This window comes from Cornus florida, unplaced genomic scaffold (assembly GCF_030987335.1).
Source record: "Cornus florida cultivar Cherokee Brave unplaced genomic scaffold, ASM3098733v1 CherokeeBrave_3.0.0_Hap2_Chr11, whole genome shotgun sequence".
NCBI classification, from domain to species: Eukaryota; Viridiplantae; Streptophyta; class Magnoliopsida; order Cornales; family Cornaceae; genus Cornus; species Cornus florida.
In genome coordinates this window covers 51,095,824-51,120,482 of record NW_026775581.1, presented here as the reverse complement: position 1 = coordinate 51,120,482, position 24,659 = coordinate 51,095,824, and the positions used below count along the sequence as shown (strand labels likewise).

General features: G+C 36.3%; 2 protein-coding genes across 5 annotated transcripts; one reads left to right on the top strand and one right to left on the bottom strand.

Moving 5' to 3' along the window:
* The first annotated feature begins 32 nt into the window (after positions 1–32).
* On the top strand, positions 33–24,319 carry LOC132285214 (zinc finger protein BRUTUS-like At1g74770). 4 transcript variants are annotated; one of them, XR_009472476.1, is made up of 13 exons: positions 33–470; positions 4,854–5,072; positions 9,302–9,496; positions 9,599–9,951; positions 10,245–10,476; positions 10,700–12,441; positions 13,074–13,292; positions 13,387–13,524; positions 15,710–15,944; positions 16,031–16,090; positions 19,907–20,053; positions 20,179–20,250; positions 20,350–20,415. XR_009472476.1 is itself a non-coding variant. In XM_059787382.1 (13 exons), exons 1-12 carry the CDS (start codon positions 174–176, stop codon positions 20,449–20,451), a joined length of 3,864 nt encoding a protein of 1,287 aa, XP_059643365.1. In that variant the 5' UTR covers positions 33–173; the 3' UTR covers positions 20,452–20,461; positions 24,179–24,319. The 4 variants fall into 4 exon arrangements, 3 of the variants coding, with proteins under 3 accessions (XP_059643365.1, XP_059643364.1, XP_059643366.1); XM_059787382.1 differs by lacking the exon at positions 19,907–20,053 and adding an exon at positions 24,179–24,319 and having other exon boundaries at positions 20,350–20,461; XM_059787381.1 differs by lacking the exon at positions 19,907–20,053 and having other exon boundaries at positions 20,350–20,597.
* On the bottom strand, positions 23,663–24,659 carry LOC132285217 (LOB domain-containing protein 27-like). Its single transcript, XM_059787385.1, has 2 exons — positions 23,884–24,659; positions 23,663–23,796 (listed from the first exon to the last, which is right to left on the bottom strand). Exons 1-2 carry the CDS (start codon positions 24,657–24,659, stop codon positions 23,685–23,687), a joined length of 888 nt encoding a protein of 295 aa, XP_059643368.1. The 3' UTR covers positions 23,663–23,684.

The following is a 24,659-nucleotide window of genomic DNA, read 5'->3' as shown; positions in this document are numbered from 1 at the left end:
AAAAAATTATTTTAAAACATTTGAACTTAAAAAATTGCGATGAGACACCACTGAAGAACAGAGAGGTCTCGGTACAAACAGAGTCGTTAAATGCCCTTTGCCGCTTCGATGCCGAAACTTCCCTTTTGGTTCTCCGCCGTTGATGGTGGCTGCTGGTGGCAGTGCGTCGAGGAATGGGCGGCGTCGAACCGGAATGCGCGCCGACGGAGGCGGAGGAGGAGGAACTGGCCCCGCCGCCGCCTCCGGAGGCGGGGCCTCTCTCCGGCTTCCAACTCGTTGACGCTCCGATTCTCTTTCTCATTCTTTTCCATAAGGCTCTGCGAGAGGAACTGGCAGAGCTCAGAAGCTTGGCAGCAGCGCTAGCGGTAGCGGCAAGTGGGTCCCATGGTGGCGAACTGATCGTGGACCTCCGCCGGCGGTTTGAGTTCTTGAAGCTTGTGTATAATTATCATTGCGCTGCAGAGGATGAGGTGAAATTTACTTGAATCTCCATTTTCTGTTTTAAGCTTTAATTTTTTAGCTTGTGCTCTTTGGTATGGACTAAATTGGAATTTTAATCCTTGATTTTCTTGGTGGTTGAATTATTTTGTTATATACCAAGATTTTGATTTATGGCACAATTAATGAGGTTTATAAGAAATATCAATGTCAGTGTTAGAGCAATTATTTGTGGAATGTTTACCTAAGTTGACTTTTGCATTAGATTGCCCCTATGGATTGTCTTCTAGCATATATATATATATATACATACACACACACTCGCCTTAGAAACACTGTCGAATGGAAGAGAATTAAATTGATTTGAGTTTGATGGAATTTTATCCGTTGGAAATTTCTGATTACTTGTCTCAAATTCTTGTACTAGTTAGGTTTATTTATGGGGATTATCTTTGGTGAAAGTTTTTATTGGGATTTACTTGGTCCTTCATGAATTTTTGTGCATGAAGTTTTTATTGGGCTTATGAGAGTGTACGAGAGATGTCTACGAGGGTTCATAGAATTTGTAGAGATGTGAGGGAGAGAGGGGAGGAACTCTAAGGGATAGAAGAAGGTATTGTTTCAGGGTTCAGGAGTCAGGACAAAGGATGAGTAAGAAAGCGGGGAGTTGGACTGATTCAACACTCCGATGACATTGAGCTGGAAAACAGGTACTGTAGGCCTGGTTATTATTGTCAATTCTATGCGTTGTGTTCCAATTGATCTGTCTGTGGTATATAATGAATTGTTATCTTCTTGTTTGTCGATCCAGGCTGGTTTTGTTAAATCAAGTTAAATATTACTGTATATGTCTAGCTTGTGCATCATTTTTGCTGATGATTTATTTTAAATCTCATTATTTGTGAGCTTTTAGTCGAGCAACAAAATATCCAGGGTTGGAAAATATGAAGTGGTATAAGAGCTTGGTACCCCGGTATTTTGTTACAAAAAATTGGATTCAATGAAATTTGTAAAAATGTCATCAATCAATGCTAGAGCCCTGATTTGTGTATATTTTAGTAGCTAAAAACACCTAGGATGCTTAGTGTCTGCTCCAATTATTTTGTAACTAACGTATTTGTAATTAATGAGAAATTGATGCCTTTTTTATTTCGAGTTGAATGGAGAAAATTGCCTCTCCATCTCTCTTCGATTCCATATATGAAAATCCTCATTAGCGTATTTAAATTTATTCTTCCCAGTGATTTCTTCTTAAAATGTGGGGACATCAAAGTCTAGAATGTGTTTGTGAATTCCTTTGCTTCAAGAATTTCAATTGTAGTATTTAATTTTTTTAATTTTATTGCTACCATGTGGAACCATGTAGTATGCATACAAACATGGTACATAACAGACAAACTTTCATGGAAAATTCTGGAAAAGTAGGAGATGGACATGGTGATGACATGGCAAATAAATGGAAAACTTTTTATTTCTACATGCATTATATGGGATAAATACACAATTTTGATCAATTATTGAAATTTTTATATTAAAAATTGAAACTTAGAAAAGTGAAGCTCAACAAGTATCATATACATGTTTCTTTTTCTTGTCCTAATCCTACATCATTATTGTCTCTCTTTATTTTACAACTTTATCCGTGATTCCGTACGAAAGAGAGTTGTCATGTCACACACCCTTATTGCCATATATAAAATATGCTTTATGGAAGAAAAATATTAGCACATATATATTGTTTCTAGCACTTTTTCGAGTGTTGGAGGAGTGTATGACTTGGTCTAAACATGGATACACCTAGAAAGTGTAAAAGATAGACGAGGAAAGGATGGACTACACCTTTCCTCTTGAGCAATCTCAGGCTAGGATTAGAATTCAGTTCCAAAGTGTGATGTTGTGGCCCGAATGAGTTTTGTTAGTACATCCATAGGACCATAACAAAGGCAAAATGAAATGGGCTTTGATCCTTGATGTAAACCTACAATAATTGGAGATTCACTTGTTTCTCCTAAAGTTATTCTCATTATGGTCACTGTTTCATCATACATATCTTCTAGAATATCAATGTTTCTGTCTCCTTAATTATTTAAAACCCACCACATCAAATCTCTAGGGACTTTATCTTAGGCTTTTTCAAAATTTCTAAAAACCATTCATTCATTCTCTCTCTATACTTGAATTAGAGAGATTACGTTTTCTGGTCTCGCCATAAAAAGGTTTTGGGGAGGGAGTACTCCAGACATACCTACAACAACAACCACCAAAGCCTTTTCCCAACTATTTAGGGTTGGCTACATGAATTCTTGTTTTCATTCCGCTCTATCTAAGACCATGTCCCTAGTCAATCCACCTGTTACCATATCCTTCCTTACTAACTCAACTCACGTTAACTTTGGCCTTCCTCTTCACCTAGTATTACCCTCAATGTGGATTATGTCACTCTTCGTAACTGGCATACATAAAGGCCTTATTTGCACATATCCAAATCTTGTAACTAGTTTTCTCTCATTTTATCCCCAATTGGTGCTACTCCAACCATCCCACAGATGTGATCATTTCTTATTCTATCCTTTCTAGTATTACAGCATATCCATCCTAATATTCACATTTCGCCACACTTACTTTATGCTTATGTTGTTTCCTAGCTGCCCACCATTCTATCCCAAAAGTACGGGTGGTCTAATAGCTGTCCTATAGAACTTCCCTTTCAATGTTATGGGAATACGCTGATCACACAATATACTAGATGCACTCCTCCATTTAGCCCATCCTGTCTTGATTCTATGATTTACATCATCTCCAATTTCTCCTTCATTATGAATAACTGGCGCACATAAAGGCCTTATTTGCACATGTCCAAATCTTTTAACCAATTTTCTCTCATTTTATCCTCAATTGGTGCTACTCCAACCATCTCACATATATGATCATTTCTTATTCTATCATTTCTAGTATTACTGCATATCCATCTTAATATTTGCATTTCGCCACACTTACTTTATGCATTTGTCGTTTCCTAGCTGCCCAACATTCTATCCCAAAAGTACGGGTGGTCTAATAGCTGTCCCATAGAACTTCCCTTTCAATCTTATGGGAATACGCTGATCACACAATATACTAGATGCACTCCTCCATTTAGCCCATCCTGCCTTGATCCTATGATTTGCATCATCCCAATTTCTCCTTCATTATGAATAATTAAGCCTAAATATCAAAACTGTTCATTTTTTTGTACCCCTTGTTTCTCAATCTTTACTTATCCTCATTTGTTTTTATAGATTTACTAATGTTACACTCCATATATTCAGTTTTATTTTTACTTAATTTAGGTTTTAGAGACAAACATAACCTTTGATATTTCATAGCTCTAAATCTCGAACTCGCGCTAGTGGCATTGATGCTCAATGTTTTACTGCCAAACCAAACAACGAACCTCATATATATTTCTATTAATCTTTTCAACAAGTAATTAGCTTCCATTATTTTCGTCCCGAACATTAATCTAGATTGATTCTCTTACGCTGTTTCTTCTTGCCTTAGGCATTGTTTAATTGCTTTCTTAGAGTTTCACCATATGACTTATTAATCTAATTCCACGATAATTTGAACAACTTTGAAGATCCCAGAACTGAAATACTTTTATGCCATCCGTTAGAAATCCTTTTAGTTATTATTATATTATTAAAAATTTTTGTTGGCCAAGAATCACGATTATCACCTAAACTTCTCCAAGATTCGAGACGAATGCCATCAGGTCTTAAAGCATTTCTTATTTTCATCTTTCTCACTAGGGTTACTGTTGTAATTAATAAAATATAAGTGAAGAGAGAAATGAAACAAGAAGAACACAAAGATATTCCATCATTCAGCCTCTACGGCCTACATCCACAGCCCAAAGAGCCCAAAGGGCTACATCACTTTTATAATATTCTCTCTTAATCTTTGTATACAATGATCACCTCTATTTATAGGTGAAAGAATACAAACATGTGATAAATATGATATAGGAAAGATTCCAAAAATCACTCCCATGGTTCACTCATATCAATATTCTGTCAAGGAGTGATTTAAGGGCTTAAATCACTCCTATAATGATATTCTCCAAACATAACATCTTCCAACAGTTACCTTATTCTTCTAAAGCTATGCTTCTAATGTGATTCTCATTCAACAACTTATCAAAGTAAGTTGGGCCTACTTCTTAGAGTACTCTCAGATAGTCAGAAAACTGCAAGGCATCAACAGGGACTAAATCAAATTAGAAGGGAAAAACAATAAATGGTTTGTAGTACCAAGAAAGCTGATCTTTGTTCCTTATTAATCACTTTAATTCTAAATAATTCATTAGATGATGACTATTTGTAGTCTATAAGCAAATTTTTGGTTCCATAAGTCCATTTAAATTTTATTGGCAGGTTATCTTTCTGGCACTTGACGTACGCATAAAGAATGTGGCGAATACATATTCGCTTGAACATGAAAGCATAGATTACCTCTTTGAATCTTTGTTTAATTACCTGAATGCTTTAGTGAAGGAAGATGAAAATATCTCCGGGACATTTCAAGAACTTGTAATTTGCATCAGCACCATCCAGACGACCATTTGCCAGCATATGGTTAAAGAGGAAGAACAGGTATCCATCTGTTTTCCCGTTGTTCAATTACTCTACTCTGCTGCACTCTCTAAGCTTGATGATTTGATAAATCTTTTATTACTTACCCGGACAGTCATCACTTTTTGATATGTCATTATTATGAAATCTTTTACTCTATTGCACTCTCTGGAAATGATGTTAAGAAAGTTTGGAAGTATGCAATGGATTTTCACTACACTTCCTAGTCTGCTACTAAGAGTGCAACATCTTGGTGTAGATAATGAGACTACCCTTTGGATTCTTAGAGTAAAAGTAAAACAAAGAGTCCTTTATAGACTTTGTTGAGATTGAAAACCAGAATGGAACTGCTAGTTTTACATTACCTATAATAGCTATCTTTTAATAAGAAATACTTTTTACCCCAAACTAACCAAATCAAGGTCAATGTAAAGTAGTTCCATGCAGCTTTCCACAGGATCCTCCAAAACTGATAAAATTTGATTGGAATATTGGATTCTATCTGCAGGAGCTACTAAATATGGTGCCTATGACCAGGATTAGACCAAATTGGTCACTGAACAAGTAGCAGTAGTCTCCTAGGCAATTGGTCTCTCAATCTCCTTGCTGCTGCATCATAAAAATAATAGGTGATAAGCCTAAATCTTCTCTTCTTCTCTAAAGTTTAATAAAAAATTTTAGGAGCAATTACACCAACACCTCCTAAGGTTTGAATAAATTACAGGTAGATGGCAAGTTTGCAAAAACCTAATTGAGACCCCGAGGTTTGGGGCCTGACTTCTATCACTCCCCTACCGTCAACTAGCTATTGGCCCAATTAGTTGACACCTTGTGAAATTTCATTTATCACTTTTTTATTTTTTACCTTGGCAAGAAACTCGCACGCCTACTTTTTGCCCCTATAGGGACTTGAACCCTCGACCTTCTACTATAGAAAGTGAGGAAGTACAACTAGGCTACAACTCTTGGTTTACTTTATCAATTGAAATGACCAATTTACCCAACGAGATTTTTCATATATGGACAAATAAACCCTTTTTACATTTTACATAAATTTGGAATACTCTCTCTCTCTCTCTCTCTTTCATCATTATCATCCTTGCCTTTGTCCCATATGGATGGGGTCTCAAATTTACGAATTAATTTTACCACATTAGCAAATTAATATCAAAATTTTTTAAAAATTCCAAAATGTAAATTATATGTATTGTAAATTCTATTAAATATATATATATATATATATATATATATATATATATATATATATATAATATGTCAAATATAACTAATTCAATCTACATTTTTTACATTAAATATATAATTATGTATTATATAAAACATTAATATGCATATTAAAATTAAATTAAGTTATGAACTTTAAAATCTCTAAATTTGCAAATTATGTATGTACAGATACCCATCAAAAAGATATACAATTAAATATTATATAATATTTATTTGAAAAAATAAATATACAATTTATTAAAACAAATTGAATGATTATATTATGAAAAAAATATTTATATTAAAAAATAAATATTATTGTATTACATCTTATTATTTATTCATACATATTTACGTACTCCGCAAGTTCTCCTTTATTTTACCAGCCCCAAGTCCTAAATTCTCTCTTCCTGTATATAAAACATTTTTCATCATATCGACTTTGGGTCACTTGAGGAAAGGAAAAATGAAACATCAAATTTTTAATTCATTGAGTTCACAAAGTAATTGATTCAAAGTATATTAATTTATTCAAATTATGTTCAGTCATTCCATGTTTAAACAAAACGATAGAAATTATAAATCTTCAAGCATTTCTCTCAAAATTTTCTTCTCTTTTTCTCAGTTTCCTACTTGGCAGTTAACCTTTACCTTCATTTTTCATTGTTTCAGTTTGCAAAAAAAATATGGTGGTGTACAATTGTTTTGCTTAGCCTAATTAAAAAACAGATAATGCAATAAATCTTCAAAATTTTTATTTTCCTCAGTTTTCTCGGTAACCAAACGAGAGAGTAATCCATCTTACCTCCTCCAAGCACTCTGTCCACTCCTTCCTCAACAAACCATACGCCATAGGTTCTCTCTCCTCCATGGTCGCCACAGACACATTGTCATGTATCTGCAATGCCGCTTTCAACCCCCTTACTGCCTCAACCACCTTCCCGTCCTTGCCTCTTCCTTCTCACGTGCCAAATTTTATCTCAACTCCACAATTGTGGAGACAGAATGCATAGGAAAGGATAGATTCTTGGGTTCGGATCTGCGGACGGTGAATTGGTGTGTCAAGGTGCTATGGCAGAGTATGATGACAAAGAATTGGAGGTAGAGGAGGTGGAGGAAGAGTATGAAGAGGATGAGAGGAGGGGAGGAGGAGGTGGAAGAAAAAGATTATGAGGAAAAGGGTGGCCAAGATAGTGTAGAAGGTGGCGGAGTGCTAGAGAAAGAGAGAGAGAAAGAGAGAGAGATGAGGGGTAGTTAGGTCATTTTGCTGATGAGATTTTTTGTGAATAAAATAATAGTATAATCTAAAGGGTATAAGAAAATGATATTCAGGCCATTATGACCATAATTGTTTCACTTTGACAAATAGGCCTAACTAGTAGGCCTGAAATTTGCCCAAAAAGTTGCTGCTCTTAAGAGACAATTGCTAACAAGGAGTTTGAGTGTAGGTTTTTTCAAAGTTGCTATCTACCTATAATTAGGCCTAACTTGAGGGGGTATGAATGTAATTTACCCAAAATTCTAAGTACCGTTCCTCGAGAACCATTTTGTCCTTGGAGTAATTTAGAAGTCTATATACCTTTAGTAGAGAAGGAGATACTATGGAAACTTGGTAAAAAACGATACACAAGAAGATGAATCTATAATTTTAGGGCATAGAGTCCTGAGAAGATGAGGAAAGATACACAAATTTAGAAGTCTATATACCTTCAGTAGAGAAGGAGATACTATGGAAACTTGGTAAAAAACGATACACAAGAAGATGAATCTATAATTTTAGGGCATAGAGTCCTGAGAAGATAAGGAAAGATAGACATCCTTTATTGATCTGAAAGAAACATTAGTTCTAGAAACTTCTTGTTATTGCACAAAGACAAAAAGTCTCGCAGATTGTTCCACTTGAAGATGCTACTCTTAATACATGGTCGAAGTAATTATCGCACGAAAAAAATGCCTCAACAGAAAAGCAAGAAAGAGAAGAAGAAAGCGGACAACCTCTCAACAGAGGTCTTCCTGTACCATAATTCTTGAACCTGTGATGGCACTTCGTGGTCGAAATGTTAGAGGCTGAACAAGTAGAGGTACTCAAAATGTGTACATTCAGGGACTTTGATGAGCACTTTGAAGGATGAATGTCTGAGTTGAGTGAACAAAAAATGATAATGACAATAATGCTTATTGGTACCTCAAAACTCTTTACGTTTGGACTTTAGAGACCTTTTTGCATGATTCAGAGAAGCAAGAAAAAGTGTTACAAGGAAATTCCAATAAGTTCGAAGTTCTTCAGACTATTGACAACTGAGTGAGTTACAATTATTTATAAAGCATTTGCTCCATAACCACTCAAAAGTGAATCTAAACTCTCCACTTACCTGTAATCTTATTATTCAAAAAGAATAGGTAGGTATCTGAACTGGATTATGTTTGATATTTATAGGACTTGCACATGATTTTTAAACAAATACCACCTGCTTGAGATACCTCTCGTTGAATTTTCTGAACCCGATTCGCATAAAGAAACATCAAAGAAATATTATAAAACCACACACGTGCGCGCGCGCGCGCACACAGAGATTTGGGCTGCTTCTTGTGGTTCATTTTTGTTTATCAGTTTAAGTGCTATTTTATCCCTTTACTCTCTTATTAAATTGCAATGTCAGCTAAATAGATTGAAAATTGAGGATCAAATTGTGTTCAATATCTGAATTTGATGGAGGCCAAAATATGTTTTAGGTAAATTGGCATATTTTAATGAAGATTTCAGTAGGAAATTTCAACTCTAGTTCATTAGTTAGTATGCTTTCATTAATTGTATAAATTTGTTTCTTAATATTGTGACCTGGAGGTCACGGGTTTGAAACAAGGAAGCGGCCTCTCCACGTGTGGAGGTAAGGATGTGTACATTTGAACCTCCCCAGACCCTGCAATGGCGGGAGCCTTTTGAACTGGGTTTGCCCTTTTTTTAAGTACTATATTCCACACCATGTATTCTGATTTTGGTACATATTTTGGATATACTGCTGCAGGTTTTTCCTTTGCTAATGCAGCAATTCTCTCCTAAAGAACAGGCGTCACTTGTTTGGCAGTTCATGTGTAATGTTCCCGTAACACTATTGGAAGATTTTTTGCCATGGATGGCTTCTTTTCTTTCTCCAGATGAACAAATAAATGCTTTGCATTGTTTAAAAGAAGTTGTACCTAAGGAAAAACTATTGCAAGAGGTAGACACTGACCTATTTTCACATTCAATTTTTCATTATCAAAATTTCTCACTCTACTATACAGTGGCATCCTGATTTAATTAGTGCAACTCTATCTTGAAGGTGGTGATTTCCTGGATTGATAACAAAAATCAGCCTTCATTTGGGGCCTTCACTAATACTGGAAAAGGAGTTCAATGTCCTGATGGTCCCGCAAATTTGAAAGATATATTCGATGCGTACACATCTAGGAGCGTCTGTTTGGACAAATGGCAGTGGAGGAAAGAATCTTCTATCCAGACAACTGTTAGACGCAATCCTGTTGATGGTCTTCATCTTTGGCATGGTGCTATCAGAAAAGATTTGAAAAGAAATTTGGAAGAGCTATATCAAATAAGAAGCTCAAACAATATTTCAACTTTACCTTCAGTAGTCATCCAGTTAAAATTTTTTGCAGATGTCCTCATCTTCTATAGGTAATCACCATGATTGTTGTTGTTCTCCACTTAGCAGAGATCTTCCTGCTCGATCAACGTATCAAGTGGAAGATCTTATTAAAATAGGTCCATTTTATCACTCCTCACTTAGGTGGCCATTGCTTGGTATTGTGGTTAAAGCTCAGGCTATGAATCGTGAGAACGCATGTTTGAGTCTGAGGAAAACAAATAATTCCAAAGATTAGGTCTGTACTGCTCCCATGCACCACACTGAGTAATGGCCTTAATCTTTTGATTTATTATATTTCTCAAAAATTGCTTGTAATTTGCAGGAATGCACTGGATAAAATCTTTTACCCCATGTCAAATGAACTTGTCAAAGTCTGCCCATCTCCCTCTTTTGAACAATTCCCAGTTGAAAGTCAAATTGAAAGTTTACAGAGGTTGCTTTACTCTAAGGTTCAAAATGGGATACCTACATTCAACTTCATGGAGAAACTGTGTGGGGAACTGGAGTTATTTTTTATGGGGATTAGCAAACAAATGGTTTTTCTAGAAACAGAGGTACATTATTATTTTCGTTACTGTTAATATCAAAGCAAGAGGAGGTGAAAACATATGAAGAAGTTAGCCTTGACTGGTTACACTTGATATTACATTTAATCAATCAATAATACCTATATTCCCTTAAGATTTAGGTTCTAATTGTACTTCCACTTGCCTAAAAGAGTTTTCTCACCGACAGTCTACCTTTATTATTATCTCATATTTTTCTACTTTATATCAGGTTTTCCCTATTTTTAGCAAGAACTGCAGCCATGAAATGCAGCGGTGGCTACTGTACACAAGCCTTCTCATGATGCCCCTTGGTTTGCTGAAGTGTGCGATCACCTGGTTTTCAGCTCATTTAACCGAGGATGAATCGAAGTCCATATTGTATTGCATAAAGCAAGGGGGTCCCTTAGTCAATCGTTATTTGGCATCTCTTTTGTATGAGTGGGTACGCATTGGTTATTCAGGTAAAACATCCACTGAAAAATTCAGAAGAGATTTGCAGAAAATGTTCAATAGCAGAACCTCATTTCTGTCTGAACATATCAAGGAGGATTCGGGAGTTTCTTGCTTACAGTTGGGTATGCAATCCTGCAGCAAACCTAACCCTGGTTCATTGGAGCCAAAGTCAGATGTCCAGGGGAAAAACTGCATGTTTAATTCTTCATCTTCTGGATCCAACACCACTGATCAATATGACACATCATACTCTAGTGGGATCAATTTGCATATACTCCTTCCTAGAACGTTAAAGAAATTGTCACCATATCCTAAATTTCCAGCTGACAACAGTGGTGTTAATTCCATCTTTACTCTTGAACCTAAGCCAATGGACCACATATTTTTCTTCCACAAAGCTCTCAAGAAAGATTTGGAATACCTCGTCTTTGTTTCAGCTAAGCTGGCTGAAAATGCTGGGTTGTATGTGGATTTCCATCGGCGCTTCAATCTTGTGCGATCTTTATATCAAATTCATAGTGATTCTGAGGATGAGATTGCCTTTCCAGCTCTAGAGGCAAAGGGAAAAGCCCAAAACATTAGCCACTCCTATTCCATTGACCATAAATTGGAAGTTGAACACTTCAATAAAATTTCCCTCATCCTAGATGAGATCTCTAAATTGCATGTTTCAGATTCTATTATTGATGTGGATAAATGGGATAAAAAGATGCTAAAGTTCTGTAGTCTGTGTGTAGAGCTCCATAGTATGTGCAAATCTATGCATAATATACTTTGTGAGCATGTCCATCGTGAAGAAATTGAACTTTGGCCTCTATTCAGAGAATGCTTCTCCCTTGATGAGCAAGAAAAAATAATAGGAAGCATTCTTGGAAGAACAAGAGCAGAAGTTCTGCAAGAAATGATACCCTGGCTCATGGAATCTCTTTCACCAGAAGAACAGAATGCCATAATGTCCTTATGGCGCAAGGCCACCAAAAATACAATGTTTCATGAATGGTTAGGAGAATGGTGGGAAGGTATGAAGAGGTATGAATATGATATAGTTAAGGTGGAAGAAGAGTCAAATATCCCTCCTTCATGGATTGCAGATCCACTGGAAGTTATCTTAAAGTATCTGCCAAAAGAAAATTTTAATGGTCAAGGAGGGATTCTCCGGGACAATGGCGTCAAATTTCCACGAAAAGGTTCTCCCAGTTCTTTTACTGAGCTGCATGGAAATCTTAGCGTGGATGACAAAGAGAAGACTCTCAATGGAAACCAAAATAATTACAAATGTTCAGATTATACAGTATTTTCTGGTGAGGTTGGCAAGAAGAGATCTAATGAAATAGAAGATGCCACTGATCAAGTTAGTAAACCGGATAAGCTTGTGCAAGTCAGTAAAAACTTCAGGAACCAGGAACACCTTCTCTCACTCAACCAAGAAGAACTGGAGGCTGCAATTAGAAGAGTATCCCGTGACACTACTTTAGATCCTCAAAAGAGATCATACATAATCCAGAACCTGCTAATGAGGTTGGTAATAAGAATTTTAATCTTTTTTTTTCTTTACTTTTTACGTCAAGAGGAAATTTAAGGTACTGTAAGACAGTCCATTGACAACACAACTGGTGACATTCTTTTGAATGTCCTCATGATTTAATTGGATGATCCTATCTATCAACCCATTTATTATTTTCAAAATTTTATTTTCCCCAATTAAAGATTATTGGATTTATAAGATCAATGAATCAACTGTCCAAGAAACAGTTAAAAAGTCGATTGTCCAAGAAGTAGTTTTAATAGGTTGCAACAAGGAGCTAAAATTAGTCTAGAAGTAAGGTGTAAAATAGTATATATATATTTTGCTAGACTGACTCCCAAATGCACCTGAACTGTCCAAATCTAAAATGAGTAGGGGAGAGGCCTTAGGACCTTTCCTTCACATTCCATATCCTGTTGCTTCTTTGCTTCCTTTTCTTGATCAAGCATGTTTGATTATGAATCCCCATTTTCTTCCTGTATATCATCAGTGCTACAAAGCCTACTATGTTGTTAGTAGACATCTTGATGCACAACACCTTGATTTTCTTTCTTCTTTTGTACAATGCCTATATGTATGTCGCACGCTTTATGGAATTTGACTGAAGATACCATGATGTTTTCAGCCGTTGGATTGTTAGACAGCAAAAGTCTCATTCTGAAGTTACTGTCTCAAGTAATAAGGAAGAAGTTCCAGGTCAGTGTCCATCATATCGGGGCCCTCTTAAATCTAGTTTTGGCTGCAAACACTACAAGAGGAACTGTAAGCTTGTTGCTGCCTGTTGCAACCAGCTTTATACGTGCAGATATTGCCATGATGACGTGGCTGATCATTCTATGGATAGGTAGGCATGATCTAAGTTCTGCTTCTATCCATGTACTTTGGATTTTTTGCTCATCTTCTTCACATCTTTATTGTTGTTTACAATATGCATGCAGGAAAGCAACCACCAAGATGATGTGCATGAAATGCTTGACAATTCAGCCAGTTGGTCCCACATGTTCCACTGCTTCTTGTCATGATTTATCCATGGCAAGATACTATTGCCGGATCTGCAAACTGTTTGATGATGAGAGGTGATGTTCCCAGAACGACTTACTTTATTTTTGATCTGCAAGCTTGAAATTCTTACTTAGCATTAGTCACTCTTGAAGATCCATATGGAAATTACTATATCCTTCTCCTGAAAGGATGTAATTTATTTTTCTTGTTTACATTGTAAAATATGTCATGATGAAAGCTTAATTTCCTGGAGATAAGCTTGAAATTTTACTTAGCATCAGTCACTGCTGAGGATCTAAAAGCAGGATTAGAATGATATTTCTATTATATACCTATGACATCGTATTCTATTTTAGAATTAACAAGGTTTGTTTTCTATCTAATGTTGATAGTGGCTGGCCATTTACTATATAAACAGTTCGAAACATTCTCTATTACATAAAAGCCTTTATGCAAGCTGACCTTTTCCTCTGATGGATCTACCATCAATATGCTCTGATACCAATTGTTAGATTGTAGGACCGTGACCGAGGCTCTGATACATCAGAGTAGGCTATGCTCAATATAGATCTAGAGGGGGGTGAATAGGTCTTGTCTAATTTTAACTAACAATAATGATTCTTAAGCTCTAATAATTATATTTAAGATGCACTAACATGAATCAGTTAAATATAGGGAGTGAAAATCACCAAACTGTGCAGCCATACACGAAGACACGATTTTTGACTGGAAAACCCCAATGGGGAAAAACCACGGAACCTAGTCGAGGCAAACCAAATCCAATACAAGAACAACTAGGTTAACTGTTCCAAAACCTTGGAACCCCTAGTTAACTCGACACAAACTGATCCACCAAGCTCTCCACTCGAGTCTCAAGGCACAGTTCGCTCATCAACATATCCTCTCCTCACACCATCCGCTTCTCCATTCTGTGATTTGATATCCAATGACTAGTCTTCCAATCCTTTGATGTGTAGGTGTTGTGGTTGACCAATCTTCACGTATTCAATTGAGCCCCTTGTTTTAAAACTCGATTCGCAATAATATATGATAATCTATGAAGAACCACACTTGTGATTGAAACATAAAATGCTCAGTCACTCTCACGTAGTTGTGTCTCTTATGTTATGTGTTGGAGAATATCATAGCAGTGATTTTAAGTGAGACAACTTTTGTTGAAAGCCCTACGGAGGCCCAAAGATGCATTATATAATAATATATATATATATAACGTACTAAACTGAACAGGGTGTTGATTTTTTTTTTTTTGTGTGTGTTTGTTGTCAGTTGATGAATCCATTTTTGAAAACTTGTTTTCCTACAGAGGAACATAGATGCATTATATATATAAATACTAAACTGAATGAGTGTTGATTTGATTTTCTTTCTTGTGTGTTTGTTGTCAATTGGTGAATCCATTTTTCAAAATTTGTTTTGCCCATCACCTGATTGCCGGTGTTAAATAGTGTGAACATATAAGATTGATTCTTTCTTTCTGCAAGATATTGCTTTAGAAGAACATGGTAGGACATCATGGTGATTTAGCTATGTGGCAATCATATTTCTTTCCATGTTTCCACCACCATGACTAACAAGGCAGTTAAACAGTGCTAGTCCAGCCGATGTGGGATGATAAGAGGGGTAAATTGAGTGCTGACTGCTGAATTAACCTTTGGCATTAGGTATACCATCTATTGGTAATTAGCGAATTATTGGGCCGAGCTGAATTTGAGCCATCGTAGACATATTGCCAACAAAAATGTTCACAAAGTAGTTCCCTCAGGCTCAGACTTCTCAATGCTCCCAGCCCCAGCTTTCACTATAATGCCTCAATTTCTTCTAACCTTCATTGAGTTATTAGGCTGAGCTGGGTAACGATTGAACCAGCACAGACATATTGCAAACGAATTGTTTGCAAAGTCGTTTCTCTTAGGCTCAGACTCAAACCTGCATTTCGCAGCCCCAGCTTCCACAATTGCACTAATAAATGGTCTCTGGTACTATTTTTATTTTTATTTTTTTTTAAGTCTCTACACCATGGTACCATAATGCGTCAAATTCTTCTAACCTTCATTTATTTTTTATGCTTTTACTTTTATGTTTCTCTCTCTCTCACTCTCACTCTCCATCGCCTTTTGTATATTAAAAGAATGGTTTTTATCTAGATTAATATTGTGTTCCCTTCCATATCTCATCTTGATATCTCGAAGTTGGACTTTTCATCCAATGGAGTTCTCTAAAAAAAAGGGTGTTGAACAGGGAAATTTATCACTGCCCTTACTGTAACCTGTGCCGAGTTGGGAAAGGATTGGGCATTGACTATTTTCATTGTATGAATTGCAATGCTTGCATGTCACGGTCTCTTGCAGTGCATACATGCCGTGAGAAGTGCTTTGAGGACAACTGCCCAATCTGCCACGAATACATCTTCACATCAAGCTCTCCAGTTAAGGCCCTTGCATGTGGTCATTTGATGCACTCGGCATGTTTTCAGGTACTTGACTCATACAAAGCTCATTTTTTCCCCAGAGATTATACAGACCTTCAATGTACTTTACTAACACTCTCCGCTGCTGCTAGGACTATACTTATACCCACTATACCTGCCCAATTTGTAGCAAGTCACTTGGGGACATGCAGGTCAGTTACAAGATATTTTATATGATACACCTCTCTTTGACACTTCTTTTATTGTTTATGTTACAAACATATATAAGTCAGAAGCTCTGCTTTGACTATATAATTATATATTGCAAACCTATATTATCAGCAACAATTGCACCCAACATATGCCTTTAGAATAAAAAACGTACAGTTTCTCATGGTTGTCCTGCATTGGTTGAAGCATTCTTCAACATGTTCAAATTTTTGTACTACAAGTGAATTTTGAATTGTCATTTTGCTGCCTTTCTTAATTTTTAAAACTTGCTAATAATTTTTGGATGAAAATTCTAATGTTCTTTCCTATTAGCGCATCTTAAGAATAATCAAAATTTTAGAAGATTTTCCAAAAAAATAAGTTTTTTTATTAATAGCTTGTTTCTACCTGAAATTACACCCAGTTTTGGATTTTCACAATAAGCTTAGATAAGCATAGGAAGCTTGTTTTGCAGTTAGGTAAACCTGATTACAATTTCCAGACAGGCTTTCAGATCTGAATTCTTTAAAATTACTTTGAGAAGTGATTTTGTTGTTGTTTTATTTTCTACATGGATGAAAGTGAGCCTTCAAATTATTTGTGAAGTTCTGATGTGTTTGAGGATTATACTAGACAAACCAATTTCATGTAGTAGTTGCATGCTCTGCCTTACATTTGAGATCAACAACCTATTAAAAGTGTAACTAGTAATGGAGAATGACCTTGTACTCTAGCAATTAAGACAAGTGTCACACACCATGTCAAATACCAGTGATAAGTGCTCTTGTAGATGTAATTAGAATTATATCAGATTAGTCTAGATTAAGGAGATATCTGAAAATTGACCATCTATGCAACTGAGATCAGGATCCTCTTAAGTTATCCAAAGTTGAGTTTATGAGGCAATGACACGTGTTATTTTATGCTGATCTCCGGGTTGAAATCTCCATGTCAAACACTTCAAATAATATTCCAATACGGCGCCATTTTGAAGGGAAGATTGAACGACGCCATTTGCGAACTGCTGAACCCCATTCCCAATTCTACATTTTTCTCTTTCTTACATCTATCCTTCTTTTCTGTATTTACATCTTCCTTCTTGTGTCCCTTTGTGCGCCAAAGAATGCTAGGCTTTCCTGACATATTTATTCTAACTGGGCTCTATTGGGGAATTGGAAACGCGTGAATATCGAGATCCAATGAAAGCCAACAAAGCAATCACACACAAACACAAGACACAAAACACAAGATATAACATGGTTCGGCCAAAACCAGTCTACATCCACAGATAAGAAGAGATTTCACTATGATTCATAGAGATATTATAATAATAGAGTATCAACACCAGGTACATGGTGAAAAGGCATGTACCACTCCACGAGCCTACCAGTGCCATCGGTGTTTTTCCTACTCAATCTAACCCACAAACTATCTTTTGCCCATCAACTCCCTCACGAGATTACATCTCTCTCAATCTCATAAGTATTAGCCATAACTTAGGTACCTATTTATAGGGTTCCAAACCCAATTCCTTGTTGGACAAGGATTACAATTCCTTGGAGCCTAAGACTTGCCTTACAAGAAATTACCTAATAAAATACAACTCTAAAATGGAAACCTAATTAAACTAGGAATTTGAGACAAAATTCCCGACAATCTTCAATGTGGCTTAAATTCCATCCAGCCAATCACTCTTCCTACGGTATTGATCATGGCTGCTCGATCAATCAAACCTCCAAGGCTCCACCTTGACTACTCAAGCTCCATGTTATGTAACCTATCATGATTTTCTAACAATCATGACCAACCAAACTGATTAAATCCACCCGCAACTGAAACCTGTTGCAGCACTCGTTAAGACTCCTTGTGTTTTCTGAATTTTTTTTACCTTCGGTTCTAATACCTATTTGTTGGGGGCAATTCCTCGTTTTTTTAATGGATCTCCCTTATAAAAATAAAGCAATCACACACAAACACAAGATATAACGAGGATCGGCCAAAACCGGTCTACATCCACAAATGAGAAGAGATTCCACTATAATCCATAGAAAGATTACAACAATAGGGTACCAACACCACATATATGCCTTCTCACCATGGACCACTCCACGAGCCTATCTCTTTGCTACGAGTGCTACCAATGTTTTTCCTACTCTATCCAACCCACAAACTATCTCTACCTATCAACTCCTTCATGAGACTACATCTCTCTCAATCTTATAAGTCTCAACCATAACCTAGGTACCTATTAATACGGTTCTAAACCCAATTCCTTATTGGACAAGGATTACAATTCCTTGGAGCCTAAGACTTGCCTTACAAGAAATTACTTATTAAAATATGTCTCTAAAATAGAAACCTAATTAAAAGTAGGAGTTTGAGACAAAATTCCCAACAATCTCCATCTTGGCTCAAATTTCGTCTAGCCAATCATGCTTTTCACGGCATTGATCATGGTTGCTCGATGAGTCAAACCTCCAAGGCTCCACCTTGATTACTCAAGCTCTATGCCATGTAATCCATCACGATTTTCTGACCATGGCAACCAACCAAGCCAATTGACTCTACCTGCAACTGAAACCTGTTGTAGCACTTGTTGAGACTCCATGTGTTTTCTAAATCTTCTTCACCTTCAACTCAGATACCAATTTGTTGGGGAAGCGAAAAGGCGCGAATATCGAGATCCAGTGAAAACTAGTAAAGCAATCACACACAAACACAAGATATTATGTGGTTTGGCCAAAATCGGTCTACATCCACGGATGAAAAAAGACTCTACTATGATTCGTTAAGATATTACAACAATAAAGCACCAACACAACATATATGCCTTTTCACCATGTCCACTCCATGGGCTTATCTCCTCGCTACCAGTGCCATGGTGTTTTTCTTACTCTATCCAACCCACCAACTACCTCTACCCATCAACTCCCTCATGAGATTACATCTCTCTCATTCTCACAAGGCTCAACCATAACCTAGGTTACCTAATTTGTAGGTTTCCAAACCCAATTCCTTGTTGGACAAGGATTACAATTCCTTGTAGCCTAAGACTATCCTTACACGAAATCACCTAATAAAATACAACTCTAAAATAGAAACCTAATTAAACTAGGAATTTGAGACAAAATTCCCAGCAAGCTCTCTCTTTCTTCACAAGAAAAACCCTAGGATAGAAAGAAAGTAGAGAGATAATTAGGTGTTTGAAAAGTTCTACCATTTTGTTAACGGTGTTCCACGGATACAATGTTGTTTTGAAGTATCTTATTGTTTGTATGATGTGGCAAACTTGCAGACCATAAATTGAATAAAAACTCCACATATCAACTCCTCATGAATTCAACTTAGGATTACTTAGAGAATTTTAACTTAGGATCCTGATCCAATATATCTCCAACTTGGTCTACATCGAAGTTGCCTGTAACATCAAGTGAACTAGACAGCTTGAATATTCTACCATTCCTTTGGGATACCTCAAGATACAACACACTTCCCAATGTTTCCTTGGACTTTGCATAAAGTAATAACTGTAATTGTGGATATAATATCTACACATGTTACAATTACTTACATGAGCTTCCTTGTTCATCTTCTATATATGATTGGATCATCAACTAAATGGGCCTAGGTGTCAAAATTAGACAAAATGAGAGGTAGTTGAATAAGGAATTACCTAAAGAATTTTTACTTGTTTGGACTAGATTGTTTTGTTAGCTGAAGATATGAAGTTCAAAATCTCTCTCTTTATTATTATTATTATTTTTTGGGCTTGCTAAACAAGTAATACTTGAAATTTTCTTTTGCACCTCTCTTTGAAGTTTCTGTTTTAGCGCATTGTGCAAAATGTGCTCCCCATATGGTTGACAAACTTGATGCTGTATGTAAAGAAAGAACTCCTATAAAGAAGATGGTAAAGAAAGAAAGGGAAAAGAATTGGTCTTCATTATGCTGAGAGTTAATTTATGGTCAGGCCTAGTAACCTCAAAATTAATTTCCATATTAGTTTATTCAGTTGCCAAGGCAATTTAAATTGCCTCTATTGTAGATTATGGGAGTCTTTGAATTGAATATGCTAATGGTGTATTTTCAGGTGTACTTTGGAATGTTAGATGCATTATTGGCTGAAGAGAAAATTCCAGACGATTATTCTGGCCAGACTCAGGTTGATTATTTTCTTTGGTCCTATTGGTCATACTTTATTTATCTTTTCTCTTCTGCAATGTTATGAAATGCATTTGTTCAACTATGGAATGATTTTCAGGTCATATTATGCAATGACTGTGAAAAAAGAGGAACTGCTTCATTTCATTGGCTCTATCACAAGTGCTCTTATTGTGGTTCATACAACACCAGGCTTCTATGACATTTCTGCAGTGAGTGTAAATAGTTGATTCTCTCAACCCACTATATAGGAAATTTGATCTTGTTAACTTGTATAGCTGTAATAACTTGGTGTTAGGTGAAACCACTCTATATCTTTGAATAAATGTATTTTTGTCCTTGGGGATATGATAATGCTTCTCTCACTTTAAAGTTACGTAGCTTGAGAATTCTGTATGTCATCGTGAATTAGCATCCAAGTAATTTTAATAAAAATCCATTGCTTCTTTCTAGATAATTTTTGCTATTTACTTTATTCTTGAGCTTCGCCAACTGATAAAATTGCCCAAGTGAAAAGAACACTACAGCATGGTTTTCTTAGGCTTAATATATATTTCACAAACTTTAAAAATGTTACTGTATAATAAACTTTACACAGTTGCTAAAAAAAGAAGAGGAAAAAAGAAAATATTTACATTATAAATGCTATTAATGTAAAATTTAATTCCATTTTTAACAAGACATCAAATTATTATTTTTTTCCTCTTTGGGGTGAACCATAAGATGTATGAATCATATGATAACTACAGAAAAACTTGTAATATGAAAAAGCATAGTAATGTGGAAGACATGCAGTGGAACAAATTCAGTACACCTCATTACAATCTTGTATAAATTAGATATAGGTGTCAATTAGTTAATTGTGAGATAAGGTGAAATTGGTTTCTTGATATACCTAGATCCGATAAAATTTAATTTAACTCTTAATTCTTTTTAGTTTTATTTATTTATTTATTTATTTTTATATGTAAATTCAATTGCCAAAAATACCTAGTTGGGACATGAAATCCCATTATCTATAAAAAAAATAAAAATAATAATAGATCTATTTTGATTCCTAACAATAAAGGGCAAACCTAGTGCACGAGGCTCTGCCATTGTGGGGTTTGGGGAGGGTTAGATGTACATAGCACAGCATGTGGAGAGGCTGTTTCCTTGTTTCGAACCAGTGACCTCCAGGTTACAATGGAGAAACCTTATCATTGTGCCAAGGGAAATCCTTAATAATAATAAGCATAAGGGAAAAATTATGCCAAACCTTGGAACTGATCAAACAGTAATAAAAACTGTACAATTAACTCCAGGTGCAATATTATATATAACAATGAAATTTTTCGAAGGAATTGAATAATTTTTAAAAATTACAGTTTAGGGTTTGTAGTGCTTAGTCTCTCCGATTATTAACCATAAAGCTGCTTACATGCCTTCAAAATCACTACAGCAGTTAATTAGGAAAAAAAGAAAAAGAAAATCACTACAGCAGTTACCCAAAAAATCAACAGGATAGAGCAATTACTGAAGCTCCATCTAACCAAGGAAGCAGACCAATGAGAGCATAACCAGATACAGCAAAACAACCTAGAGGAGGTCAACAGACATTAGGAAACAAGATGAGACAAGGGTGCATTAGAGGGAAAACACGAGGAAGGAATGTTCCATTCTTCAGCTACCTTCTGTTGGGAGCAGTATTAGAGAATTTAAGCCCCGGAAGTATACATCTAATAGAGTTCTTGACTTTTAAGAGGGTGACAGAAGGATTAGAGACTTGGTTCTCAGACACCCTATTATTTCTCCTAGCCCATATGAAATAAACACAAGAAGCAAGGGCCATTTTGTTGACATAGTGCTGAAGCTTTAGCACCAATTCAAGAGTAAATGTGAATCCATGGTAGTAATGTGGAAACAACATAGGAACTGAACGTGGTTCCATATAAAAGATGAGAATGAGCATTGAAAAAACAAAGGGAGTGAGGATTCATTGGCACCAAGACGGGACAGCAATGATTAGGATTGTGAAGGAAAATCTGTCTAGAGTATGTATTCTGTTCCTAGCTGACATCCAAAGCAAGAAGCTACGCTTTGGGTTTTTATTTTATTTTATTTGGAAAGTTATGTTTTGGGATGTTGTTCTTGAACTATATAAGTTTATGCCATCTGAAGGTAGGAGAAGGTGGTTACGGGGGATGCAAGGTGTGTGATAAGGAGAATGTAGCTGAGGGAGAAAGGATCCGTGATACTTTGTCAGCAATGTCATTGTGTATAGAAATGGCCAGCAGAAGAGACTAGAGGTGAGGAATCAAATTTGACAGATCAAAAGGAATTTATCATTCAGAATTGATGATGAGATCGCTAACCTTAGATTGAACGGATGAGGAGGAGGAATGGATGAGGCTAGGATGTATAAGGTCAATTAAAGGACCTTGAGGTAAACAATAGTCAAAACAAAATGCCTGTATGAAGACCGTCACCAATATGGTGTCTTAAGAAGGGTCTGGTTTAGAATATGCTTCCAGTTGTAGCTGTGGGTATGGTTGGGGTTTCAAAGACCAAAAGCTCTTGGACCTAATTAGGAATGCGCGAGTCCATGATGCCGAAATGCTCTATATCACACATTCTAATAAAAGAAGCTTCTGAAGTACATTCTGAATTTCCTGCACTAGATCTAAAGACTTTACTAACAATACCAACTCAATTCAAAATGATCCCAAATGTGGTCATCACCATATATGATCTCTCTTCCATTCTTTACATGATTTATTCGACATTTCAGGAGTTGGGGGTAATCGACTTCACTTCAACTCCCAGATACACCTTGACAGGTTGAACCAGACCAAACGATTGGCTCGTTCAACATACGGTAGAGGTTGTAGTATCCATTCCAATACAATCTATTATACCTATTTAATATATGACTGCTGAACCAACTATTAGGGAGCACAGTAAATCTCCAGTAAAACATTATTATTGGCTACTCATTAATAGTTACTATCGTTTAATCACATATTGTTGCTTTCTGATGCAATATGTATTTAATCACAATAACATTTATGAAGCAGAATTCTTTATAGGTGATTAATGTTTAACATTTTCAGTATAAGCTGAAAGAAGCACCAATAATTTCGGCATTGTAAAATAGGCTGTGAAAATGAATTCAGACATTTATATCATACTGTGTAACAGTGTAACACATTAATCTTCAGACTTACATTTAAATTCTAGATTTCTATAGAGTTCACATTTTCTTTTTCATTTGTGAAACAGAGATGTTATCACAAAGCATGTAATTAATTATGGAACTAATAATAAAATGTTACCATAAAACAGAAGAAATAGAATAAAATTCAAAACTGTGGAACGCATGAAATGAATCAGGAAAAAAAGAAGTTGGAATCAAATGGAAGTTAATCCACTCTGCAACTCTTCTCCTTACTTTTCTTAGGCTATTTGATCGACGCTTGTCAGACTGAAGCATGCAGCGGCACTCTTCAATTCATTCTGTGCAACGTGCTCTATGGACTGTGTCGTATCTTTCAGTGATGATTCCGAGCTGCAATATTAGAGATATAGTAATTACTTTTTCTTATTAAAATTCTTAATCTTCTATATAATAAAGAAGTGATTATCGTAAACGTACCTCGACTCGTATGCCTCCTTGGAATCAATATATGATTGTCTGTCATCAATAGTATCAAAGAACGGATGCATCTCATCATAATCTTGAGCAGCTTCTTGTTGGACAGTTAGTGACTGTGAAGCAGCCATTTGAGATTGCATTGTAAGCTGATTGTTATTGCTATTGTTTCCATTGCCATACGGATGTTGAATCCAGAAAGCATTATTGCCTGCATTGTTGTCCTTAGTGTCGATAAATCCCGAATTGTATGCAACATTATTGGCATTTGAGTACGAAAATTGTGATGCTGCAACAGGTAACGCAGACCCGACATTGTAAGGCTGAGGAGCATCTTGATGGAAAAGCGGAAGTACATTACTCGGTGGTGCCATCCCTAGTTGCAGCTGTGACGTAGAATCATTATTCATCGTCGACGACATGTCTTGCTGGTGTTGCCGATAGAGCACGAGCTGTGTGTGAACAGCTTGAAGTTCTTCTTCAGTTTGTCGAATTTGGTAATGGAGTTGACAGATTATCCCCCAGCATCCGTGGACCGGGAACCTATCACGAATGTTGGCTTGGCATATGATGGACCTCATGGCCTCCAACTTCTGGCTCGGATCGATATGCTTTAGTATTTTCAATATGTTGCTTACACCAAAGAGTCTGTGTGCATTTTGGAACATTTTAGGTTGGTCAGGTGGGAAATATGGCGCGAGTGGGCAGTCTGAAGTGCACTTCCTCCTCTGGTATTTGCACGCGGCGCAAGCTTGGCTCGTGCCACCCTTAAGGGTCAT